General features: G+C 38.8%; 1 protein-coding gene and 2 long non-coding RNA genes across 3 annotated transcripts in view; 2 read left to right on the top strand and 1 right to left on the bottom strand.

Moving 5' to 3' along the window:
- The first annotated feature begins 1,318 nt into the window (after positions 1-1,318).
- LOC122979121 lies at positions 1,319-6,257 on the top strand. The gene is made up of 3 exons (XR_006402801.1): positions 1,319-3,013; positions 5,026-5,128; positions 6,171-6,257. It is a non-coding gene; the product is annotated as an uncharacterized LOC122979121 (long non-coding RNA).
- LOC122979116 (neuronal acetylcholine receptor subunit alpha-7-like) overlaps positions 3,329-22,351 on the bottom strand; it is a 47,641-nt gene continuing 28,618 nt past the window's right edge. The window contains exons 5-10 of the mRNA XM_044346340.1: positions 14,560-14,639; positions 13,831-13,998; positions 10,005-10,199; positions 9,376-9,462; positions 7,679-7,788; positions 3,329-6,789 (exon numbers count right to left, since the gene is read on the bottom strand). Of these exons, the coding sequence (XP_044202275.1) occupies positions 6,190-6,789; positions 7,679-7,788; positions 9,376-9,462; positions 10,005-10,199; positions 13,831-13,998; positions 14,560-14,639 (1,240 nt within the window). The 3' untranslated portion in view covers positions 3,329-6,189. The remainder of the gene's footprint in view (positions 6,790-7,678; positions 7,789-9,375; positions 9,463-10,004; positions 10,200-13,830; positions 13,999-14,559; positions 14,640-22,351) is intronic.
- Positions 6,433-21,127, top strand: LOC122979120. The gene is made up of 6 exons (XR_006402800.1): positions 6,433-6,626; positions 6,738-6,849; positions 10,026-10,146; positions 13,813-13,982; positions 20,686-20,758; positions 20,851-21,127. It is a non-coding gene; the product is annotated as an uncharacterized LOC122979120 (long non-coding RNA).

The following is a 22,351-nucleotide window of genomic DNA, read 5'->3' as shown; positions in this document are numbered from 1 at the left end:
TTTGAAACAGATGGGTCCAAAGGAAAATTAAGGTGTTTTTTATGTTTGTTTTTTTTTTGAAGGGGAAGGAGGTGTGGGGATTTAAAAATGATGAAGAGTGTGAGATTGAGGCATAGAGCAAACACTGTTGATGAAAATCAGGAGAGCTGGTTACATGAATATTTGACAAGTTATCAACATTTTTGTAATAATGAAAAGCACAGAGCGACAGTAGGTCAGCCTTGAGCGCTGACTGCAGCGATGTGTCATTTGATTTAATGATGATGACAACAGTCATTTGGGCTGAACAGAAAATGTGTTTGCATATATCAGATTGGACTTTGTAGGTCACAGGTTATTCAACGTAGTTCATTAAATGTTCCACCATAGAAGGGATGTCAGGCTTATACGCAGTCATATTTAAAGGAATATTTAGACCTTTTGGGAAATACGCAATGCTACACCAAATATGAAGCTACAGCCAGCAGCCGGGTAGTTTAGCTTTACCATAAAGACTGGAAACAGAAGGAAACAGCTTAAGCTACCTGCACAAAACGCTTGGTTAAACCATAAATTGTCATTTTATGCTTCAGGTTTTGTACCGATTAAAGTCCCCCTCCACTCAAAGATTTGTTTTGCTTAATGTTACTTCATTTGGATGTTTGGACTTCACTGTGCAGAACGATGAATGTGTTGATGAATAAGTTCGGCACTTGAAGACTAAAACTTTTCACATTCATCTGCTGAAGTTGAAAAGTTTCTCTGTGCTGCCAGAAAACCTGAGTTTAAGACGTATACCTGCAAGCATGATTTGTGACATTACAACCAATTTGCAGCGTGTGATGTGGAAACTTGAATTCTCCAGTGCACTGAGAATGGACTTTTTGGTGAAGTAAGAGACATTTTATCTATAGAAGTTAAACTTTTGAAAATAGAGATATTTGCATATTCAGATTCTGGATTTTTCAATGAGGGAGGAGTGGATGTCATTTCATTTCATTGTCAACTAGTTAACCAAACTTTTTTTGTGGATAAAACATCACACACAAATTATTTCAAGCGGAGTATTTTATATGTCTTAAAAGATGTCTGGACGGGATCTTTAAACAAAGATATAACATGTTTTGATTTTGTTGGACAGTGCCAGACTAGCAGTTTATCCCCTGCTTCCAGACTTAATGCTAAGCTAACCGATTCCTGGTTATACCTTCATGTTTAGAGTAAAAACAAGGGGAAATACAATACTTGACATTTCGATAGTGGTCTAGTTTGACACATTGATTCAGACTCCTTCTCTAGTTCTGAATGCAGGGCAAGGAGGAGGACAAGACTGAGTCATGTACAGCTGATTATATACTGGTCAGAATCAAGACTTTTTGAGGCTGTGACCATGAAGAGACCTTCCATCTCAGTCATGCAGAGGTTAAGTCGGACAAGCAGAGCACTGTCTGAACCAGTGGAGGGACCCCACCTGAAGACCAGAAGGGCGTGTGCGTGCATGCAATCGCTCTACAAAGCAAATGTCCATATAGATCTCACAGGAGGGGCAGGTGTGTGGTCTTTACATTACACTTACTGCACAAAGTCTGCAGAGATCTGTTCCAGCTGACCTGGCACGAACAGTGCCACCAAACAGAGCAAACATTATTCACCAGGATTGCGTAACTACCCCACCCCCACCTCCAGCCCAGGTGGTCTGTTCTATTTCACGACCAGAGAAGGGAAAGCAGCACAGCACTGACAGTCCAACCCGTTCTCATCCCAGGTCGTCAAATACCGACACCTTGTCACGCCATTCTGGCATCTCATGCAGACGCACAAGGCACCCTAAAAGAATTGGTATTTGATGCCCGGGGAATGAGAACGGGCTGGACAGTCTGCAGGGAAGACTGGAGTGGAGACACTGTCTCTGTCAGCTCAGCCTGTTCGCAAATGGTAGGGTTGTGCATTTGTTTGTGTGTGCGTGTGCGTGTGCGTGTGTTTGCATGGTGTGATACAGTGTGGTGCAATTCCAGCCACCAACAGCTGTCTGTCTGCGTGAAGTGAAGCCTGAGATTAGATTTGACCAATTTGAACATGTCATCACTCTGCTGAGCGCCATTTGGTGTGTGTGTGTGTGTGTGTGTGTGTGTGTGTGTGTTTGTGTAAGCTGCCAAACGTCCTGACTAATATCACAGGCAGTAAGGAGATTGGATCCCCCCTGACTTGGTCTATCTCAGCTATTCATTCCTGCTGGGAAATGAGGAAGGTTGCTAAGCCTTGCCCGCTGAACACTCACTCTTATATGTTCACATATCTGAGCTCATGTTGACCTGTCAGCTGTGGGTGCAGAGGAGCTTACAGCACAACTTTGTGCAGAAGTCTGTAACTTGTCCTTAACCTTTAACTCCCCTGTACCTGGTCCTATGTTTGAAAACAACCTCAAGGAATGAAATACACCTTCCATGGCAATTGAAGTTCAGTTAGTTGACAGAGGCCTTAAACAAAATTATTCATCCACTTGTATGAATACACAATGAAAAAAGAGAAAAAAACATGTATTCCCAAGTTCAGCCGAAGCTAAAATGAGGCCATAGCAGTCTGTTAGCCAAATAAAGTGTGTGCAAAGATGTCCAAGTGAAACGCAAAAAGAAAAAATTGCCCTGAAAAGACTGTAAGTAACCCACTTGATTTTCTAATTCAATAACTCTCAGAATACATGATAGCATGTGAGTATTGTTTTTTGTTTTTGTTAAGCCAGACCTTAAAAAACATTAACCTATCCTTTGAGAATTTTTGCTGGAGATTTCAGATTTAAAGCTTATTGTGAGAAAGATTAACATTTCCAGTTTTCTGTTAGTTTGTTTTTTTTAAGCCATGGAATGGCCCATTTCATATAACTACGTGAACAGTACTGTTGTTGATCACATGCTATGACGGACCAGGCACATCAGATGACAAGCTATCATTCCAGGACCAGTGTTAGAATGACAAGAGCAACCCTGTTATAACCCTGTCACTTTCAGAAAGGAACGAGGATCGTCCGACAACTTTGGTAAGTGGAAGCATTTTTTAAGTGTATTATCTAGTGAATTGTCGGCCCATTGAATGCCAGTTATTAGCACATTTCTCCTTTATTTTTCTCAAAATAGTAATATACAGTGAGCATTTATGTACATCCTTCAAAGGAGAATAAACCATACTAAGCAGAGAGGCACAGACCACAAAGTAAAAGACACTCCAGTTGACCAAAGTACAACACCGGTGATTAAAAAAAAGCCTGTGATAGCAAAGCAAACTGTCACAACCTCATTTTAACTGCACATCACTATTATTTGAGCCAGTTGTATGGTTCCAGCTTTGACTGTTGAATTTCTTAATTTTTTTTTTTTTTTTATATATTCTGTTACAGTCTCATTTGAGAGTTCGTCATTCTTCATTTGACACACTCTGAACACTCTCAGTGCCATAAATGCTTCTCACATGAAAAACAGATATGCTGACTAGACATCAACATGAGTCGATAACAATAGAAATGGGTCAGGTTATCTCACAAAGTATCTACAGGATTGGCTGTCATTAGTTGTCAGTCCAAGTCACATACAGTATTTAAAAGACAGTTTTCATCCCAAGTCTCATATGAGTCATTAAATCTCCAGGGTTCATCTTCTTCCAGATGAGTCAGTGATCAAGGTTTTGCATTATTCCTTGATTTGTTACGCAACTTTCTTTCTGTAGCCAAGGCCCCTCTCTCCACTTTTGTCCACATGAACTTTGATAGGCAAAACAGTGTGAGTTCTGTCCAAAAACAGCTTCATTCTCTCAGCTCATTGATGCTTAGTTTTCTGTCTGCACCTGCAGTAACTTCAAACCTACAGTTCATAACTACAATGTGCAATGAAAAATGGATCAATATTAAAGGAACAGTTTGACTTTTGGGGAAATACGACTAATCGCTTTCTTGCCTAGAGTTAGATGACTCTTATGTTGGTAGAGAGTGGCATCAATCTTCTCATTGACAAGACACCCAAAATGCCAAACTATTCCTTTAACATTAACGTTAGCATCTCTAATAGCATTACATTACATTTTTGTAAAAAAAAAGAAAGAGAAGAAAAAAAGACCATAATCATGATGTTTAAACCAAATGTAAATGCTATATCACATCTCTGGTTATAGATAAAAAGTGTGGTGGATAGTGACATTTCAATGCTTTTACAGTGTTGGAGTCATAGAGTGGCGTGAAAGGTTGTCAGAGGGTGGCAGCCATTTGTTGGAACTCGGCAATTGATTAACTGTAACAGCATGAAATCTGTTTCAGTGAATATTTTTTGCATTGCAGTCACTCAGGACTATATGTGGTTGCTTTCATCCTTCCTCTTACATCTAAAACCGCCCACGTACTATGTCAAAAAAAAGTCAGTTGCGTGTGTAAACGTGAGAATTCACACAAGACTCGTACCACTGAGGATCAGAGGGGACGTTCGAGGGGCGGTGAGAGGAGACAAGGTTTAACACAAATCTGTTACATAAGGTCACCCAGTAATCCTTGTTGCATGTTGTTTGCTAGAGATTAGAGAAGAAAGTGTTTGCCTTTCGTTGAGTATTACAGAGTAAAAACACAAAGCACTCAGCACTACAAAAGATTAGTGCCAAATGCATCTCTACTTGGGTGTTGTCTCTATGTTTAAAAATCCATCACAAGAACAAATATTGTCTTTCAATCATTACTGACTTTGTTCTTTTTTCTTCATTGCAAGATTTTCTCAAAACACAGCAACACAGTGTGTAACTAGAACACAAGTCAAACATTAAATAACTATCAAAAGATGAACACATTGTGAGTGAGTGTGGCTCATTTACAAATAGCCAAAGTGTATCATATGCTAACAACACTAAATACGCTGTATTAGCACAAATTGTGCAGGCAAAAACTGCTGTTGGGAGCTCCATTCATGAACTGCTGCATGGTTTAACAAACTGACATAAAAAGAGCAAAACTTTGAGGTCACAGTTAAATATGACTTTCACCAGTAATGGTAAAACTTTCTCTATTCACATTTATAGATATAAAACCTGGGTCTGAGCTGTGCTAGAAGGAAATGAGAGGATTCGTGGCAAAAAAAAAAGAAGGGCACAGAATGATAATGACTTGAAAGGCAAAAGAGAGGTGGGTAAGGAAAACATCTAATATCTACATTTATGGATGACAAAATGGAGATACTATTTTAATTATCGATTGATTGTTTTAGTCATTTTCCAAACAAAAATCCAACACACTCGCCTTTTTTGGCTTTTGATTCAATTTCATACTTTTCTTTGTCATATATGACAGTAAACTAAATATCTCTGGGTTCTGAACTGCTGGTCAGTTGAAACAAGCGATTTGAATACCCTGGGCTCTAGGAAATCATAATGGGCGTTTTTCACTGTTTTCTGACATTTTACATACAAAACAACTAATCAAATAATTAAGAAAATTATCTGCAGATTAATGTAAAATGAAAATAATCATTAGATGCAACCTTAGTTAAAAAACAAAGGTGAGATGTACACTGCTGTAAGTCAACATGTCAGTAACTCGTATATTTTCCAAATCAATAGAGATTTCATCTCAACTTCACCACATTATAAAGTAAGATGTAGATTTATTTACAAAAAAAAAATAGCCTTAATGGATTACAGGCCTGAGAAAACAATTTCAGGGCATAAAATATACTATTTATTGAACTCTATTGACCCTATTGTATTGACCCTGCTGAAAACATTTACTTTATTGACTTTATGACATTTCTAGAAGATGAAATGTAGTAGTGTAAGGAAGTGAAAATTGTGAAAGTAGCAGAAAAGAAAAAGCTGAAAAGAGTGGGAACTGAATATTCTGATGAGATGTGAAGCCCGTGTGGTGGCAGGTAAATTTATGTGGCTCAGCAGGGATACAGATGAAACGTGTGAGTTTCTACATCATTAACTACTGCATGTAGCCTCAACCTCCTACTTGACATACTTTATGTACGGTGTTAGTACATACAGTATTACTGACAAATATGTGAGAATACAGGAAAAGGTTTGGTTCTGAAGCACTATTACAACAATTTTAAAATACAGGATCTTATGTGCCTCTATGGTGTAGTAAGAAGGAGGCTTTTGTGGCACAGTTCTAATTGTGTCAGGATTTGAAATGTTAGTTTTGCCTCTCTTTTATCTCTCAGAGAGGGAAAAAGATCAGCCTTATGTGAAGTCTTTGGACACAGCCTCGATGAAATTGGGAGCTGACATGAGGATGGTGAAGGTGCAGATGATGGAGAAGAGCGAGAAGGCCACCAGGCATAACCGATCCACCACTGCCGCTGCAAACTTCCATTCACTGCAGATCGCTTCTCCTTCGTCTTGCTCTCGGAAGCGCCTGGCAATATACTGCACTTCCTCCAGGATCCGTGAAATTTCTGGTATCTGCTCCAGCAGCAAAGTCCGCGACTGCTCAGAATGGATGTCATGTGGAGAAGAACCATTAGGGTGGGTGCCCCCGCCTCCTCCGCCGCCGCACACCACCACACCTGGATCAGTGCTTGGTGGGAAAGCTGGGTTGTCTGTACCCATGGAGTGGTAGCCAAAGTACAGGTTCATGTTCCCGTTGGTTGTGGTTGACTGGGTGGAGGCCTGGCCTGGTATGGTGCTCATCTGAATGCTGCTTGTACTTGTATGGTGAGGTGGTGGGTGGGAGTACTTGTAGGTTAGGGGGCTACTGGAGTTCACAGCTGTTTTGCTTTCCTCTCCAGGCTTCTTCATGCGCAAGAACCAAGCGCACCAATTGAGGAGGATGACTCGGACCTGGATGAAGAGATGAGATGAGATGAATCAAAACCAGAAAGAGAGGCAAGATTTTAAAAGGTGAGAGATAATCAAGATCTGCCTCTTAAAACTTTGACTTACTTCTCTTTTTATATCTGGACTACATTTGTCACGATTTAGGGATAATCCACAACAAGCCATGAGGTTATAGACAAATAATACCTTGAGGGTGAAGGTGGTTCACCTCCATAGAGTGCATTAATTTTTGATAACCGCGTGGTTCCAGGATTAGTGGATAATCACTGAGACTCTGGTGGGTATACTACGACTTGTAAAGCGAGGATCCACTGACCCACAGAGACAGCCACCGGCATCAGTAGGCTACTTTTTGGAGGATACAACTCAATGCCATTGTACTAAAAAAGACAACATAATTTTCAATAATCAATCCCTGATAGAATATGTTCATTGTAGAAAAACTCATAAAACATTATCAAACCTACAACCATCGTGGTCTATTGGTACTATTATAATAACAGCTCACACAGCCAATAGTAGTCAGCTGGCAGTAAACACGCTAGCAGATTAGCATGCTACCTTGTCTACCTTCATCTGATACGTGACCCTGCAGGTTATAGTTTTCCCTAAAGACTCTCATAGATAATCCTGCTTAAAAGTGCAGAATTAGCCAAAGAAAATACACTTTTAATCTTTTTTTTTTGTTGACAAAATCTTGGAACATAAATGTTTCTTTATCCCTCCAACAAATGGGAGCTCTAGCCTAGTATCGGCCTAGATGATGCTCCAGTATGTATAGCCATGCATTTAAAATAATAGACCACCTATGTCCAATCAGAGTTGGCTATTCTCCATTTTTTAGTCTGTAGTGAGAATTAATTCTTGATTTTAACAAATATTGTTAACATACCCATTTAGGCATCTTCCCACCATGGGGGTCGTGGTGGTGGAACTGTAGAACCAAGACTGTCACCACCACAGATAAGCCCACAATCATCATGGTGCTTGCAAAATACTGAGCTGAAGAGGAAAAAGAAACAGCATATCACAGATTCAGTAGAATACAATTATTACAGAGTCATGAACAGCCTATTATCTGAAAGTGACCGGTACATTTTGAAAAAAACATTACTCATCTACATATACGAAAGAGAGGTGAGCGTAGTATTTTGGCCAGACATTTCCCAAGTCAGTCAGTCAGTTGGTTAGTCAGTGGGGAGTTTATCCCTATCAACAAACCTAAGGTCATAACGCCAAAGGGACTGGTAGAAGGATGACTAACATTTTGTTTCCTAATTTACAAACCAGCCAAATCATACACATGCTCGGAGGCATTGAAAACCACAGAGAAATAAAAATGTATAACATTTGCATGTAAGCACACACGCTACCCCATTCACACACAAATCCTGTTACACACAAACATTAGATATATTCCCCTCTCAAAGAGAAGTCATTTTTCATTTTCAGCTGTAATGTTAGCGACCTCACAGAGAGGCGGGCCAATCAAATATCATTTTACATTTCCATGTCAGAGTATAATTGGAAAACCTGTCAGAGTGAACGCAGTGCAGCATTTTGTTTGGTCTTCAATCTATCAGTTCTGCTCCATCTGCAATGTGTTAATATGTCTACTGGAATAAAGGGGTGTTTGCTAATGACTTCGTTTTACATCACTGAGCTGCCAAATGATGCCGAGCAGCATCTCTATCTGCAGCCAGCCTCTCCTATCTCATGGCCTGCTGCCTTGTCGCTTCTGGTCTGTATCAGTGTGGCCTTATAGAGTGTAACTCTGTCTGTGCTCCTGCACTGAAAATAATCTTCACATCCTGCATCAGCAACCTCCCTCCCACCCATCCACCCACCCCAAGCCACAACATATCGGTCAATCTGTGTGAAGACTGGAAATTTTCCACTACGAACTGCCCTGCAGGGTTAATATGAGGTATAAATATCTTTGCCATTCAGCTGTCATTCAGCTGTTTTTTTTCTGACATGGCAACCTATCATGGCCAACTGCCTGCTGGGTAAATTATTCTTTGCATCCATCAGCTTTCCCAGGTTATCTGTCTGTTTGACAAAAATACTAACAGTTAATGAGGAAGAACATCCACACTGACCAACCAGCCAAGGACTTCCATGCTATAGTATTTTGTAGCCTGTCCAACATGTGCCTATAGCTTTCTGCTGAAGGTCAGATTCAGGTGGAGGGTGAAAAAAACATGTGTGGCACAGCATTTCTATTTTTTGCAAAAAGATTGACACCATTTTTTTTTTTTTTTTAAGTTTTTGGAGTGGAAGACTTACACAGATTTTCATGTACCTTATTGGTTTGGGAAATACGCTTATTGGCTTTCTTTCCAAGTGTTAAATGAGAAGATTGAACCACTCTCATGAGTTTGGTATCAGTCTTCTTGGCTAACTCTTTAGGTTTTGAATGTACTGTACACTTTAAACACACTCACTACTTTGAGTAAATGTCACATATCTATCACCAATAACTGTTTGCTGGAAGATAAGCCTTTGATTGTTATGTAATCCATTGTAATTGCTTTTCTTTCCTTTTCATCCTTCTCAAAGTCAATTAATCATCAGAAAGTGTCTTACCAATCAGAGGAACAGAGTCTGAAGTGGCAGGCATGATCTCTGCTACCAGTAACATGAACACTGTTAGAGACAGCAGCACTGTGATGCCTGGAAAAACACAGCAGACAGAGAGATGATTAGCTAAAACAGGGAGTGAAAACTTTCATCACTGATGAGATTTCTCTGAAATGTTGACTTGACAGAACTTAAAATAAATGCAGCCGGTCCATTCAAGATAGGTGAAAACACATAACTGTGGATTTATTTTGGAATATTCACTCTCTTTTCTAACCTCAAGGGAACACTCACAGTTATATATTTATATATCTGACCCTGTCTCACTGAATGGCATTTTCAAACAAGCTGGCATTTTCTGGTCCAGGTGATTATCTTTGCTGTGTTTATAATGGAGCTTTTATTCATCTGCTAATGAATATAATCTAACACAAATGCTAATTGAAAGCCATAATGTCAGAATTAGCATAGAGCAATGACAAATAAATGGGTTGGCAACAGTGTTGGGACCTGGTGGGCTGAGATCACCATGGTAGGGAGGAGAGATACATTTTTGTCCGCATGTATGACTACTATCATGAATCATTGTTCCTCGGTGTCAGTGTGAGAGAATATGTGCGTGTCCTGCCCCGTACCCAATGAGATCTTCTCTCCAGAGTCTGCAGGCAGCAGGAAAACCAGCAGGGCCAGACCAGAGATGAGCACGCAGGGGATGAGCAGGTTGAGACCGTAGTAAAGTGTCCTGCGGCGCATGGTGACCGTGAACGTCACATCAGGGTATGGTTCTTTACAGCAGTCGTAGTACAGCTCATTACGCTTAGCCGGCACACCTTAGAGAGAAATGAAGAGGTGGTCAATTACAGGTCAGGACTCAGGATTATAAATTAAAGATCCAGTCTTCAATCGTGCTTGGCTGACTCATTTTCAAAGACCTTATTAATGTGCAGCTGTGGCAACTGATTTCAATATTAATGTCTTTTTAAAGTGTTCGGGAGTTCAGTTAATAATCATTTAACAACCATAATTAACATAATTTGTAATTTTATAGTTTAAATATGATTGAAAGAGAAGGTTTCCAATCAGAGGGTCACTGGTTTGAATCTGTGGATGGGAAGGAAAAAATGTGTCAGTTAGAAAGATAAATGATAAATCCTCTCCTGCCCCTTGATAACCGCTGTCACATGTGTCTCTGAGCAAGGCACTTAACTACCACCTAAAATAATAAAGAATAAGGACCTTTTACTAAAAGCAAACTTGTTGTTTCGTCATATACTAGAGTGTATAAAATGACTGAATATCAGTTTCCACAAAAGACAAAGGTCGTTCTCTGTGATGCCCTTAAATCCACATTTTCTTTATCTGCGGGAAAATTCCACATTCTATTCCTATTTTCCTGGTAGCCATGTGGGAAGCAGCTTGTGACTGAAAAAACAAAAAAAACAGCACTCTTATCTAAATAAATAACACAATAACATAACACAATTATGTAATAACAATCATTTAAATAAAACAGTAATCTATTCAACTCTATTCAGCTTGTGCAAAACATCTTAGCTTATCTAAAAATCACTTTAGATATCACTGTAAAGCGCAGCTCATTGTGGCTTGTCATCTAAATGGACTGACTGAGGTCCAAAGTCAAGTCCCAGGTCATAAACTTGTCGTGTTTTGAGTCTTAAATTAATATTTTTTTCTAAAGCAAATTTAATGCAACTTCAAAATGTCAGCCTTTTGTTTGAGAGCAACCTTTGTGTTAGGTATCTGCATGCTGACCATCTGGCAGTTGTTGCTTATAAACCTTTCATATTTACTGGATGTGTGACTGGACATGTTTAGTGAAACCAGCCAAGTGATTTGCAGGCAAGTCAGCGTCAAGTTGATGTATGATCCAATGTCATACATACAGCGTGTCAATAGATTTTACAGCCAACATCAGCAACAGCTCCTGATCCAAGGCAAGGCCATTTATTTTTATAGCACATTTCATACACACTGGCAGTTCAATGTGCTTTACAAATTGCATTATAAAATATATTAGACTGTATAAAAAAAATACACAAAGTAAAACATTAAAGTAGATGATCAGTGAAATGTAAAATGGGAAAAAAGTTCAATTATAGGCAGCAATAAGTTTAGATATGAACACGGTCACATTTGGACAGTGCCCAAGATCACTGGGGAGGTGTTGACCCAAATCTGCAGACCCAAGTCACAAGACCTGACTGTTCAGCTTCAAGCTTCATATGGAGAAAGCATGGCAGAGATATAATTTGTTCCTAGTCCAGTGAAACCAGTAGCGGTATTTTAAAATCAATTCTCTGACTTAATGGTTACCAATGCAGAGACTTATGTTCATATTTCTTTGTTTTGGTTACAACTCTCAGCTCAAGTTTTCTAGGACAAAGAAAGACACCCAGACAAAAAATAGTGCATAAGGGAAAATGGAAGGGACCTTAGGATAGGCAATTCATAGAGAGACCCCCCCCCTCGGATAGCTTGGGTCCAATAGGTGCCATGAGTGGTAAAAAGGCAATTAGAGAAAATGAAATGAAAGTTGTAGCAATTAATAGAATAACAAAGTTCAAAACCAGGATTATAAATCCACATTTTTGCAGACTGACACACCAACACATACATCTGCATATGAGCGTGTGCATATTTGAATGTACTTGATGTTCATTGTGGTTGGAGTTATGTGTAAACTGAGAACTGGTTGGGAAGGAGGGACAGTTGAGATCAGTCTAGCTGATCAGTGGCTGTCCACTATAACATCTCAGTTTCAGAGGATTCAGACAGACAACCAGTAAACTGACTATGTGGTATGTTTTCATGTCAGCTTGTACCTTCTGTAGAACATGTTGCTAGCACCACACATCTCAGCAGCTGGAGAAGTAATCGTTAGGACAATATTTAAATGCTTTTCATCGAGGCCTTATCTGTATTGTTGGCATATTCATGTTCACTCGACTAATCTGTCTCAAACATCAGACCAACAACAGAAATCAACATCATAGTTGGATGGTCAAAGTTAAACAAGAGTAAAAAACGTTGTGTGCTCATCCTTGAATCTCAGCGTGAAAGCCATTATGTTGCAGGGAGATTGATGAGCATGACTTTGATAGATTTCATACGCATAATCATTTCAAAGTGGACTACAGGTACTGTTATCTTTTTCCTTGATGAAAGATCAGCAGTCTGGGAGCTTGAGTGTGTGTGTGTGTGTGATTCTGTAAGAAAGAGGGAGGGAGAGACGCAGCCAACAATCAGTGGTGAGCAAAAATCAACCTGGAGTGGCCTGAATTTGATTATAGCTTGAGCATCGTTGTACAGCTGTATTACCCAATCATACTCCTCAGTGTTTAGTGATTCTGAATGAAGCCCTGCTACGCAATCAGCAACATATTCAAATATGCACCTCATTTTGGGGTTAGCTACCACAAAAAAAACTTGATTTTGAGGCACCAGGACAGTGTGTGTTCTGGGCTGGCTTGCCGCCCGGCTGTGCCTGAATCAAGTGAACCATTCCTGGGCCAGCTGTCACCACACGCACCCATGCCCCCCCTTCCTCTCCATTCCTCCAGCCAGCTGGGTACTCTCACTTTGTGTATACGTATGGGGTGTGCATGTGCGTGGAAGTGAATTTTTTCTGTTGGCCTCTGACTAGCACCCAAACCTGAGTTAGTTAGAGATTATGTGAGTTCTTCATTACAACATGGAGAGAGAGGACGGGCAGTAAAAGAAATAAACAGAAGAAGGAGAGAGAGAAACAAAGGAAGAGAGAAAAGGAACTGATATTACCTTTATTATCTTATCTTGACTATTGCTCTTTTCCTTTGTTTCTTGGGAAACGACAGACAAACTGAGAGGTAGTGTGGACAGAGTTAAAGAAGCTAAGGTCAAGAAAAAAACAAGGTAACGGACAGAAACTAGCCAGGGAAAGCAAATAAGAGAGTGCAAGTTTGCATGTTTATAATATTTTATTTTTAAATAAATATACTGTATATAATTAAATAAATAGGGTTAGAGTCCCAGAATTCATCATCCTGAAGAAACTGTGGATACCGCTGAGCTAAACAGTAGCAAGCTTCCCCAGGCTATCTGTGAAGTACTCTTTAGCCAGGATTGATAGACAGGAAAATGTCAGTGAGAATGACATATTACAAAGAAGTCGACACACAGTTGCTAGAACACCTGCTGTCAGAACTGTTTGACACTGACTGGTTGTCTAACTCCATGGAATATGACATAAAGGGCCTACCTAATGTTAAAAGTGCCCGTCTGTCTTTTTCAGAGTCTGTCAGTCTTTAAAATTCCCTGCAGGAACTTCCAGTTTGTTGCTCCAGCATATCTCTCAAACATAGGTTTATATTTTGTGACTGACAAGACTGTTACTGTAGTATTCACTGTAATAAACAGCCTGCTCAAAACTGTTTCTCTCAGCAGGTATGCCTTTCTTCTTACCTACGAGATCCCACTCCCCATTGGGTATGTAGGTAGAGATGTCAACGTCCATCATCTGGAGGTCCAGCAACCAGCCATTGTGAGTCCAGGAGCCAAACTTCAGGTCACACTTCTGCACATCGAATGGGAACCACCGTACATCGATGTAGCAGGTACTCTTCAGGATGCCTTGAGACAGGTGTTGAGGAAAGTTATTTTTAAAACTAAAAAGTAATTTTATTATTATTAAGTTACTTAAATGTATTTTAAAAATGACCCTTCTGATGCCAAAATAAAACACAGCCCAGTTTGACATGGCTTTGGTGATTTGCAGGCACAAGACATCTTGGTTAAAACCCAGCTACATTTGGTTGAAAAGTTTAGAGAATATAGGACATAGTGAACTGCTATGCTTTACTATTTTTCAAAAGCATTTCAATACCCATAAGCCAAATATTGTAATACAGTAGTTGAAATGCTATAGAAATGTATGTCTAAACCACCAATTTTTCAACCATATTTGGGCCATGCAGTTAACTGAAAATCACTCAAACCATGCGTGGAAGGTGGAAGTTACAGCGAGTGAGTTATGTGATTGTGGAGGATGATGATGATGGTGAGGATACTGTAACAACAGCTATATATGATGATAATAGTGTATACTAATAATACTATAGTGTTAATAGATGAAGTTATCAATGGAAAATAATATGTGCCACAGTGAAAGAGAGAATATCTGGAATGCCTCACCTGGCGGGATGTACTGGCAGGATCCTGAAGCATTGACCAACACATTTGTATGGAACGTTGCATCAAACCTCTCATCAGCACTACAGGGACAGAAGAAGGGTTGGATATAATAATAATATAAAATCAGCAAAGGAGCATTTTAAGATAAAGCCCAAAAAATAAAAAAAATATGAAGGGTTTTAAAGAAAAAGCTAGAAAGCAGAGGAAAGGGCCAGAGGTTGAATGAGAGTTAAGTGCAGAGAGAGAAACTCAGATAATCAACAGCAGGCGAGAATGAAGGTGACAGAGAGAGAGGAAGAGGCGAGGGGGATTAGAGTAGATCCAGACAGACTGACAGAGTTTAATTTTACCGATTATCTTAAACAAACACGCCATCGAGACGTCCTTCAGACAGACGAGGATTATGTGCCCTCAGTTACCAAAGCACAGACATCATAATCAGAAAATTACACATTTCACACAAGTATAAAAATTATCCCTGGGAAAATTAGAATATTTGAGTTCTTACTTCAGAGAGTAAAAACAGAGGACTCATATCTTAGAACAGCCAAATTACAAATGTTGAGAACTCTTTTTGGCTAGATATAAATGTATCTCTAGGCGCTGACTGCAGTCATAAGAGGCATAACAGAAATATTAAAAATTTCATCCTGGCTAAGGGAATTTTTTTTATGGGTCCCAAGAGCTGTATTCAATTAAGTACTTTCAGAGAGCACATCCTTCCACCTAGGCTACAAGTCCTCTAAATTTGTTGTGTTGATAACATAAAATGTTTAGTTGTTTTTTTTTAAATATACCTGTATCTAAATCCACATCTACATCAGAATACACATTATAATAGACAATAAATGCTGATTGTCATTGGCGGACATGATTTTTTTGGATACAAAACCCTGTCTGGTAATATTAAGGCTACCAAAAGAATTTGGCAACCAATTACAAAGTGAGACAAAAAAAACCCAACCCAATAATACCTATTTTTGATAGCAGGAAAAAAGTCAAGACAAAATCTGTTCAAGCAGAAAACCTAGGCTTATAAACCAGGGAATCCAGTAAAATATGGTTTTGTACCTATCCTAACTTCATTTAAATCTGTGGAACACATTTTGTGCTATAATGCTGAATAGTGGAACAGACAAACAGACACAAAAATGTACATGTCTGAAAACAACCTCCATGGCAGAAGCAACGAAGCAGTAAAAATGCTCCCTGTGATGATAACGCAATGTTTATATATTATTCATTTATTCATAACAAGTATAATATTTATTCATACTTTTCAGTACACTGTGCCCCCATGGATACACTAAATGAGGTACAATGAATGCGTCTCATTTTGAACAATGAATGAGAGCTCATCCAAAGCCAAACAAAACAGCCTGACTCATACCATCATCTATTATTGTCCATTAGTACATTTCTACTACCTACAGGTGGAGACTAGAAGCAGGGGGAGAGAGCAAGTGATACGCCTAAACTCTTCCTGAAGGCTTTTTGTTGGACAGGTGGAACATAAATTTTTAGCAAAGTGCACTGGGACGGAGCCCAGAAGACATATAGCGGGACAAGGCTTTACCCATAACAGATTTATAGGTGTGACATCAATAATCTAAATCTAATCACTCTTTTTGCTTAGCAGAGAGGGAAAAACAAAGAGGCTGTGACAACATTTTGGCCGTAATCACTCTTATCCATTGCCTAGAATAAATGAGCTAAATTAGCATTTAGCCTTGTAATGGTATTTGGATTAGATCTACCTTACATATAAATTACCTGCGTAGCATTAGCATTTGAAATTACGTGGTTTCAGTTTCTCATTCTGAAAACCATCTATCAAAACACTAATGCAGGATGGGTTGAATATACATTAAAAGGGATTCTTTTAAATTAAGGTTCAGAAAATGATTTTTCTTTTTTTTTTGCCATGGTTAAACAATGTATAGCAAGCACATATGAGCATCACAGGATTTCCCCATCTTAATCAGATCTTAATCAGATCACTGAGTAAGTAGAACATGTTTTGAAAAGGTCATATGCCACATGGGAAAGATAAGGGCATGATAAAGGTGTTGAATCCCAATGAAGTCCTTTTGCCTGCAATGAGATTCTTCCACAGTTTAAACTTTTTTTTCTTTGGTGTCATCCGTTACATTAAAAGCAAAAAAAAAAAAACGTGCTATTATCTTGCATAGCAATAAATGTTGACAGAAGGATGAAGAGAAAGTAAAAAGAAAATCAGAGGTGGAAGTGAAATAATATGCTATAAAAAGGGAAGGAATTGTGCTGCTACAGAAATCCACAAACCTCCAGAAGAAGGTTTTAGGCAAATGACCTTTCCTCTCATACAGTACAGAATTTATTGCTTCAATATCCTCTGGCTTAATGCACCACCTGCATTTACATTTAGTTCCTGTAAACATTATTACAATATGTGTTAAAACATCTTCATCAAAATATGCTGCCCATGTCAGGAAAGGCAGCATTGTACAGTCTAGACTCACAACAAGTCAAACTCACTGTACATGTCAAGAAAGCAGCTCAACAGAAAGATGGCTTTCATTATTTACATAAGAAACACAATGAAAGCAGAAAACTCTGTACCTTTGGTTTCTAGCTTCCTGAGTGTCTGTATCAGATGGTGAAATATTTAGAGTCATGCTTGGGACAGAACAAATGGTTCCTGTATTATTCATCTGAAATGGGTTTAGGTTTGTTGCTGTGCTGACAAGAGAACATACAGAACATACATCTGTCTATCAGTTAGATGTCTGTCTACTGTTTAGATCCTCCACCAGTCAGTCTGTGCAACCACTCATGTCCATACAGTTGTAACTAACTTAGATGATGCAAAGGCTGTGAGACTACCCTGCTGTGGACCGAATAAACCGATTTATACTGCATATGGTGTAGTGAATACATGAACATGCATATCTATGCACATTATCTACAAATTAAATGAGTTGCTCACTGATCTTAGGCCAAAGGGGTTGTAGTACCAGGTAACAAACTCCCTTATGCTCAAACAATGTGTGTGTTATGGACAGAGCATGACTATCACAAAAGTCTTATGACAAAACACCTACTTTGTTCAGATCAAGTAGGCTGTTGCTCCCGATCCCCCCCTCCAGGTTCCACTACCTTTGCCCACATGAGCATTGAAGATCTCTGCAGATCTCCCCAGATCTCCACTCAGAGACTCCAACAGGCTTGATACTTTTAACTGCTGTACGCTGCACAGGCATAAACAACAGTCAGAGCTTTCCTATCCGCAGCATACAGTCACATAGAGTCGATCCTCTTGATCTCCAGAGAAAACTCCAACATAGCAGCTCTCAGCCGGAGGCTTGAGTACTTTTCTACCTCCTGTACTACCTGCAGCTCCTTCCCCACAGAGAGAAGTGACATTCTACATCCCTAGAGTCAGTTTTCATAGCGAGATGTTAGCACACCAGGTCCCCCACCTTCATTTACTGCATAACTGACAAAGCACCAGATCCCTACACCTAACCTTGTGAGTGGTGGGTCCATATTAAAACACCCACAAGCTCCCAGGCCTGGCAAGATTGCTTGTAAGGCCAGGGTACACTTGAAACAAACAAGTTTGTACAACGTTTTGTCAAACAACGTCTGAAGGCAATCGTCTTTCTACCTATTCCAAATAATCGCATTTGAAAGCACGGCAAAAATCGTGCTGTCATAGAGAGCAGCGAGACGCAATGAGTCATACAAATTAGGGAAAACGTTGCACTGTTTGGACAGCCTCTCCTTAGAGACATCCTTGGTGTTGCACTCTGTTGTACACATAAAAAGTGATGGAAGTAGCTGTGTGAAGAATGAAAAAAGAGAGCATGAAAAATCCTGCATACTATCTTACATTTTTCAATATCCATTTTTGTTTTGTCATTTGGCAGACACTTTTATCCAAAGTGACTTACAAGACAATCAAACGTTAGAGGACAGTGACTCCATAACAGCTGTGGTACAAATTCTCAAGTAGCTGACCATGTACGAGTGCAATGAGAAAGAAAGGTTTTTATGTATATATATATATATATATATATATACTTTATATATATGACCTGTATAACACACAATCAGTCTCTTAGCCACACTTTTCATTTACTCACTCACTCACTCATTCACTCATTCACTGACCAACGCATTCACTCAGTCATGCACTCAGTGACTGAGACTGACACTCACTCGGTCATTTTCTGTTATTCACTCACTAAAACCCCTTATGAATACACACTTAACTTAGACAATTACAGCTTGCATTAGAAGAGCATGTTAATATATTCATAATGTTTGATGTCTTCATTTGTGTACAATGTTCAGACAGACTCCACTACTTGTTAAAGTATTTACTTTTAAATAACTGAAATGCAATTTTAATTACCTGAATGAGCGCCATGCTTTGTTTTTTCTATTACTTTCTAATTTTGTACAAATGTTTAGCATCTTCATTTACAATGTTAATAAAGTGAAACATGGATTGAAAGGGACACCTTGAATTTGTTTGTCTTACAATTATAAGTTACAATTCAAATGGTTATTCACTGTTGTAAATACTGTCCATGAGTAATTATATCAAGTCACAAGGTTTGGAAAAAAATATTTAAAAAATTCAACAAAATTTACTGTAGTACTCACTGTTAGTAGTCAGTTACACAATAGTGTGTTGAGTAGTATGTCGTACATATTGCAGTTTACAGTAAAAATCTCTAATTTTACCTCTTGTGAAAAAAGTGCAAATTAACAGTAATAAACTGCAATCGTTTTGGGAGTATTTAACTGTAAACGTAGGAAATAACAGTTGTATGCTGTATTTATAAAAACAGAAACAGCAACAAACTGTTAATTTCAGCAACAGCAAGACAGTGTTAATTTTACAGTAAATTAATGGCAACCCTGATGCCAGTTTCTTTACCGTTTTTTGACAGAAAAATCTTTAACAGTGTACTGACATATTTAGTTGCTCTTGGTCTGGTCCAACCCTGAGACTGGGACCAATTTGCCAACGTGCTGTTGCCCCAGCAAACACAGCTCTCACAGTCACAACAAGGTAGTGTTTCTCAGAGGGGTTTTTGTTCTGGGAAAATCCAAATACTGACTGATGTCAGTGTTTCTCTTACACAAGGTGACTGAAAAGTTCCCCAAATGCTGTTGTTAGTTTGTAAATAGCTGAAATATTCCTTTGTAGTTTACTTTTTTTTTACTTTATATACAATGTTTGTATTTCCTAGACTGTATTTGTCCCTGTGGGAGTTTTGCATCTGATCTAATTTCCCGATGAGGATCAGTAAAAGTTCATCTTATCTCATAGATTTAATCACTTTTCTTGCTTGCTTTCTTGCTTCATAAAAATAGAAATAAATGATTTCACTCACTCATAATTTATACTGCATGCATAAAGAATGTCAGTTTTAATCTGGGTCTGTGTCAGGACTACAGTGTCGTTATCGTTAGTGATCGCTGATCCCCACCGTAAGCTGCTTAATGTTCTGTATCATCCCTGTTAGATAGTGAAACCTCTCCCCCCTCTCTCTCCTCTCTCTCCTTCACACACGCAACTCCGGCCAAGCTGGAAATCTTCCATAAAAGAATCCTCAATCACCTTGATGGTAGTGCTGACAAGCAGTACCATCAATCAACTTCAGCTTGTATCGTGTTGTCTTTCCCCCATTACAAGTGTGATTTTTTGTGTGTGTTTGTGTGCCTTTGTGTGTGTGTGTCAGAGATAGTGTTTGATTCTAAGTATGCTGAGAAGGACTGATGCATTAAAAACATCTTATGCCCCTGTTAAATACCCTCTCTTGGCGCTTGACAGTATAATAATGGTCAACAATCACATAACCTTTCTCCCCCAGTGCTTTTCACAGTCAGCAACACTATAAATAAACTGTTTCAGTTACATAAACAGAAGCACCAAACACCACTTTAGAATTCCCTTTCAGATTAATATGTTTTACATTTAGTGGGTGGTTTCAAGTGAGAACTGTCTTCCATCACTTTATTTGCTATGGTACTATAACTGCATAGAATGCCATTGCGATACCCTGACTGTACAGCATCTGATTTTGTTTTACTGATACTGCATTACCTGAATTTATCTTTGCATTGCAGGTCTGAAAACGAATAATGCAATCCTCCAGAGCCAAAGGAATATCAAGACGGAAACAGCAAATTTTTGCGCAAGGTAAGCACTTTTATATAAAAAAAGACATTTTTTCACAGGTTGTCACGCTACATTTGCATCACTCACACCCTTCCACTTCTCTTTTTTGACAGTCTTCCCCTCCTACTTGACCTAGGGAGGACCTAGTGTTCCGTAGTGGCAATTCTTTAATAGCCTTTCAGCAAAATGAGCAAGAATAAGACCTGTTTTGCTCTTGTATGCCAGACAAAGTCATGTAGATGTACCACATAGAGGCACATTTCTTGTTTTGTTTTTTTCTTTATGCCACAGCTGTTTAGCAAGAATGTAAATGTTCTGGATGTTATTTGTTTCTAGGCAGCTGTCTGTAATAAACATCTAAAAGCAGCTTGTGTTTAAGGACAAAACTGACGTCACACGTATTCTTTTAATTTGCACAAAAGCCTGAAACACAAAGGACTGTGGAAAATCATCAAGTCAGTCACTGGCAGGTCTTTGAAGAGTTCTGAGACAGCGGGCAGGTCCAGAACACATTCTGAATATCAATCTCAGAAAAACCTAGCAACCTAAAGGCTTTCTATGTCTACAATCTTGCCAAGCATTGACAGAACAGGCAAAGACGCGTCACCTCTATCCAAACCAAGAAGAAAGCTGAGATGATGGCCAAGCAGGATGAATAGAAAAGAGGTTCTGTTCGACTGACTTATGAATCAAAGAAACCAATATAAAAGTCTCATTCTTTGACCAAAGTATGAATAGAAATGAGCTCAGCCAGATTACTGTTTCCACTGCGACAGTTTGATATAAGAGTGAACCAGCTCTTTAATAAAATGAAATTATTTGATGACGTCTCAAATAGAAGACATAAAGAAAAGAATAAAAGTAATATTTCATATAAATTACAGGATAAATATTACATACATTTAATATACTGTAGATTATGGTTATTCTTCCCAAGGTAGATGCATCATTAGTATTTGCATTATAAGTATTTCACAGCAGCTTTTCTGTTGACATTTCCAGCCATTTGACGCCATGTTTTCAGCAGGCACACTCCTATTGCCAGTTGCAGGCAACATATGCAAAGCCCCCTAGGAGTTATGGTTTATGTTCTCCCAGTGGGAATTGGCTCAATTATCTCATTAAATGAAGCTGTAACCAAGGGTGAAATTTCATCTGGGGATTTTTTTCTATCTGCTGTGTTATTGGATAAACAGAGCCCAGGCAATCTAGAGTATTTGTCCATGTATTACAGAAAATAAATTGGTGTAAATAGAAGAGGAGAAGAGAAGAAAGCAGATGAGAAAAGCAAAGAACAAAAATATGAACAGAGAGTATGAAGAATTAGATGTAATGAGAACATGAGCTGATTAACCACAGGGCTGATCATGCTAGTAGCCAGTAGCCACTGATAATTACCAGCAAAAGTGAAGTTCCATAATTGTAATTTTAATAATAATATGTCATACTATGTCATATTCATGAGCATAAAACTTCACTATGTGGATGACTTTTAAATGCAGTATTGCGAAATAATAAATGGCTCTGTCAGTACAAAAGTAGAGGAACTCTTTGGGCCTGTGGAGAAGAGATTAAACTTGTACAGTGAAATTACCCAAATATGATAAAACAAAA

The sequence above is a fragment of the Thunnus albacares genome, chromosome 3 (assembly GCF_914725855.1).
Source record: "Thunnus albacares chromosome 3, fThuAlb1.1, whole genome shotgun sequence".
Lineage (NCBI taxonomy): Eukaryota > Metazoa > Chordata > Actinopteri > Scombriformes > Scombridae > Thunnus > Thunnus albacares.
The sequence above is the reverse complement of the archived record's forward strand: the minus strand, read 5'-3'. Positions and strand labels throughout refer to the sequence as shown.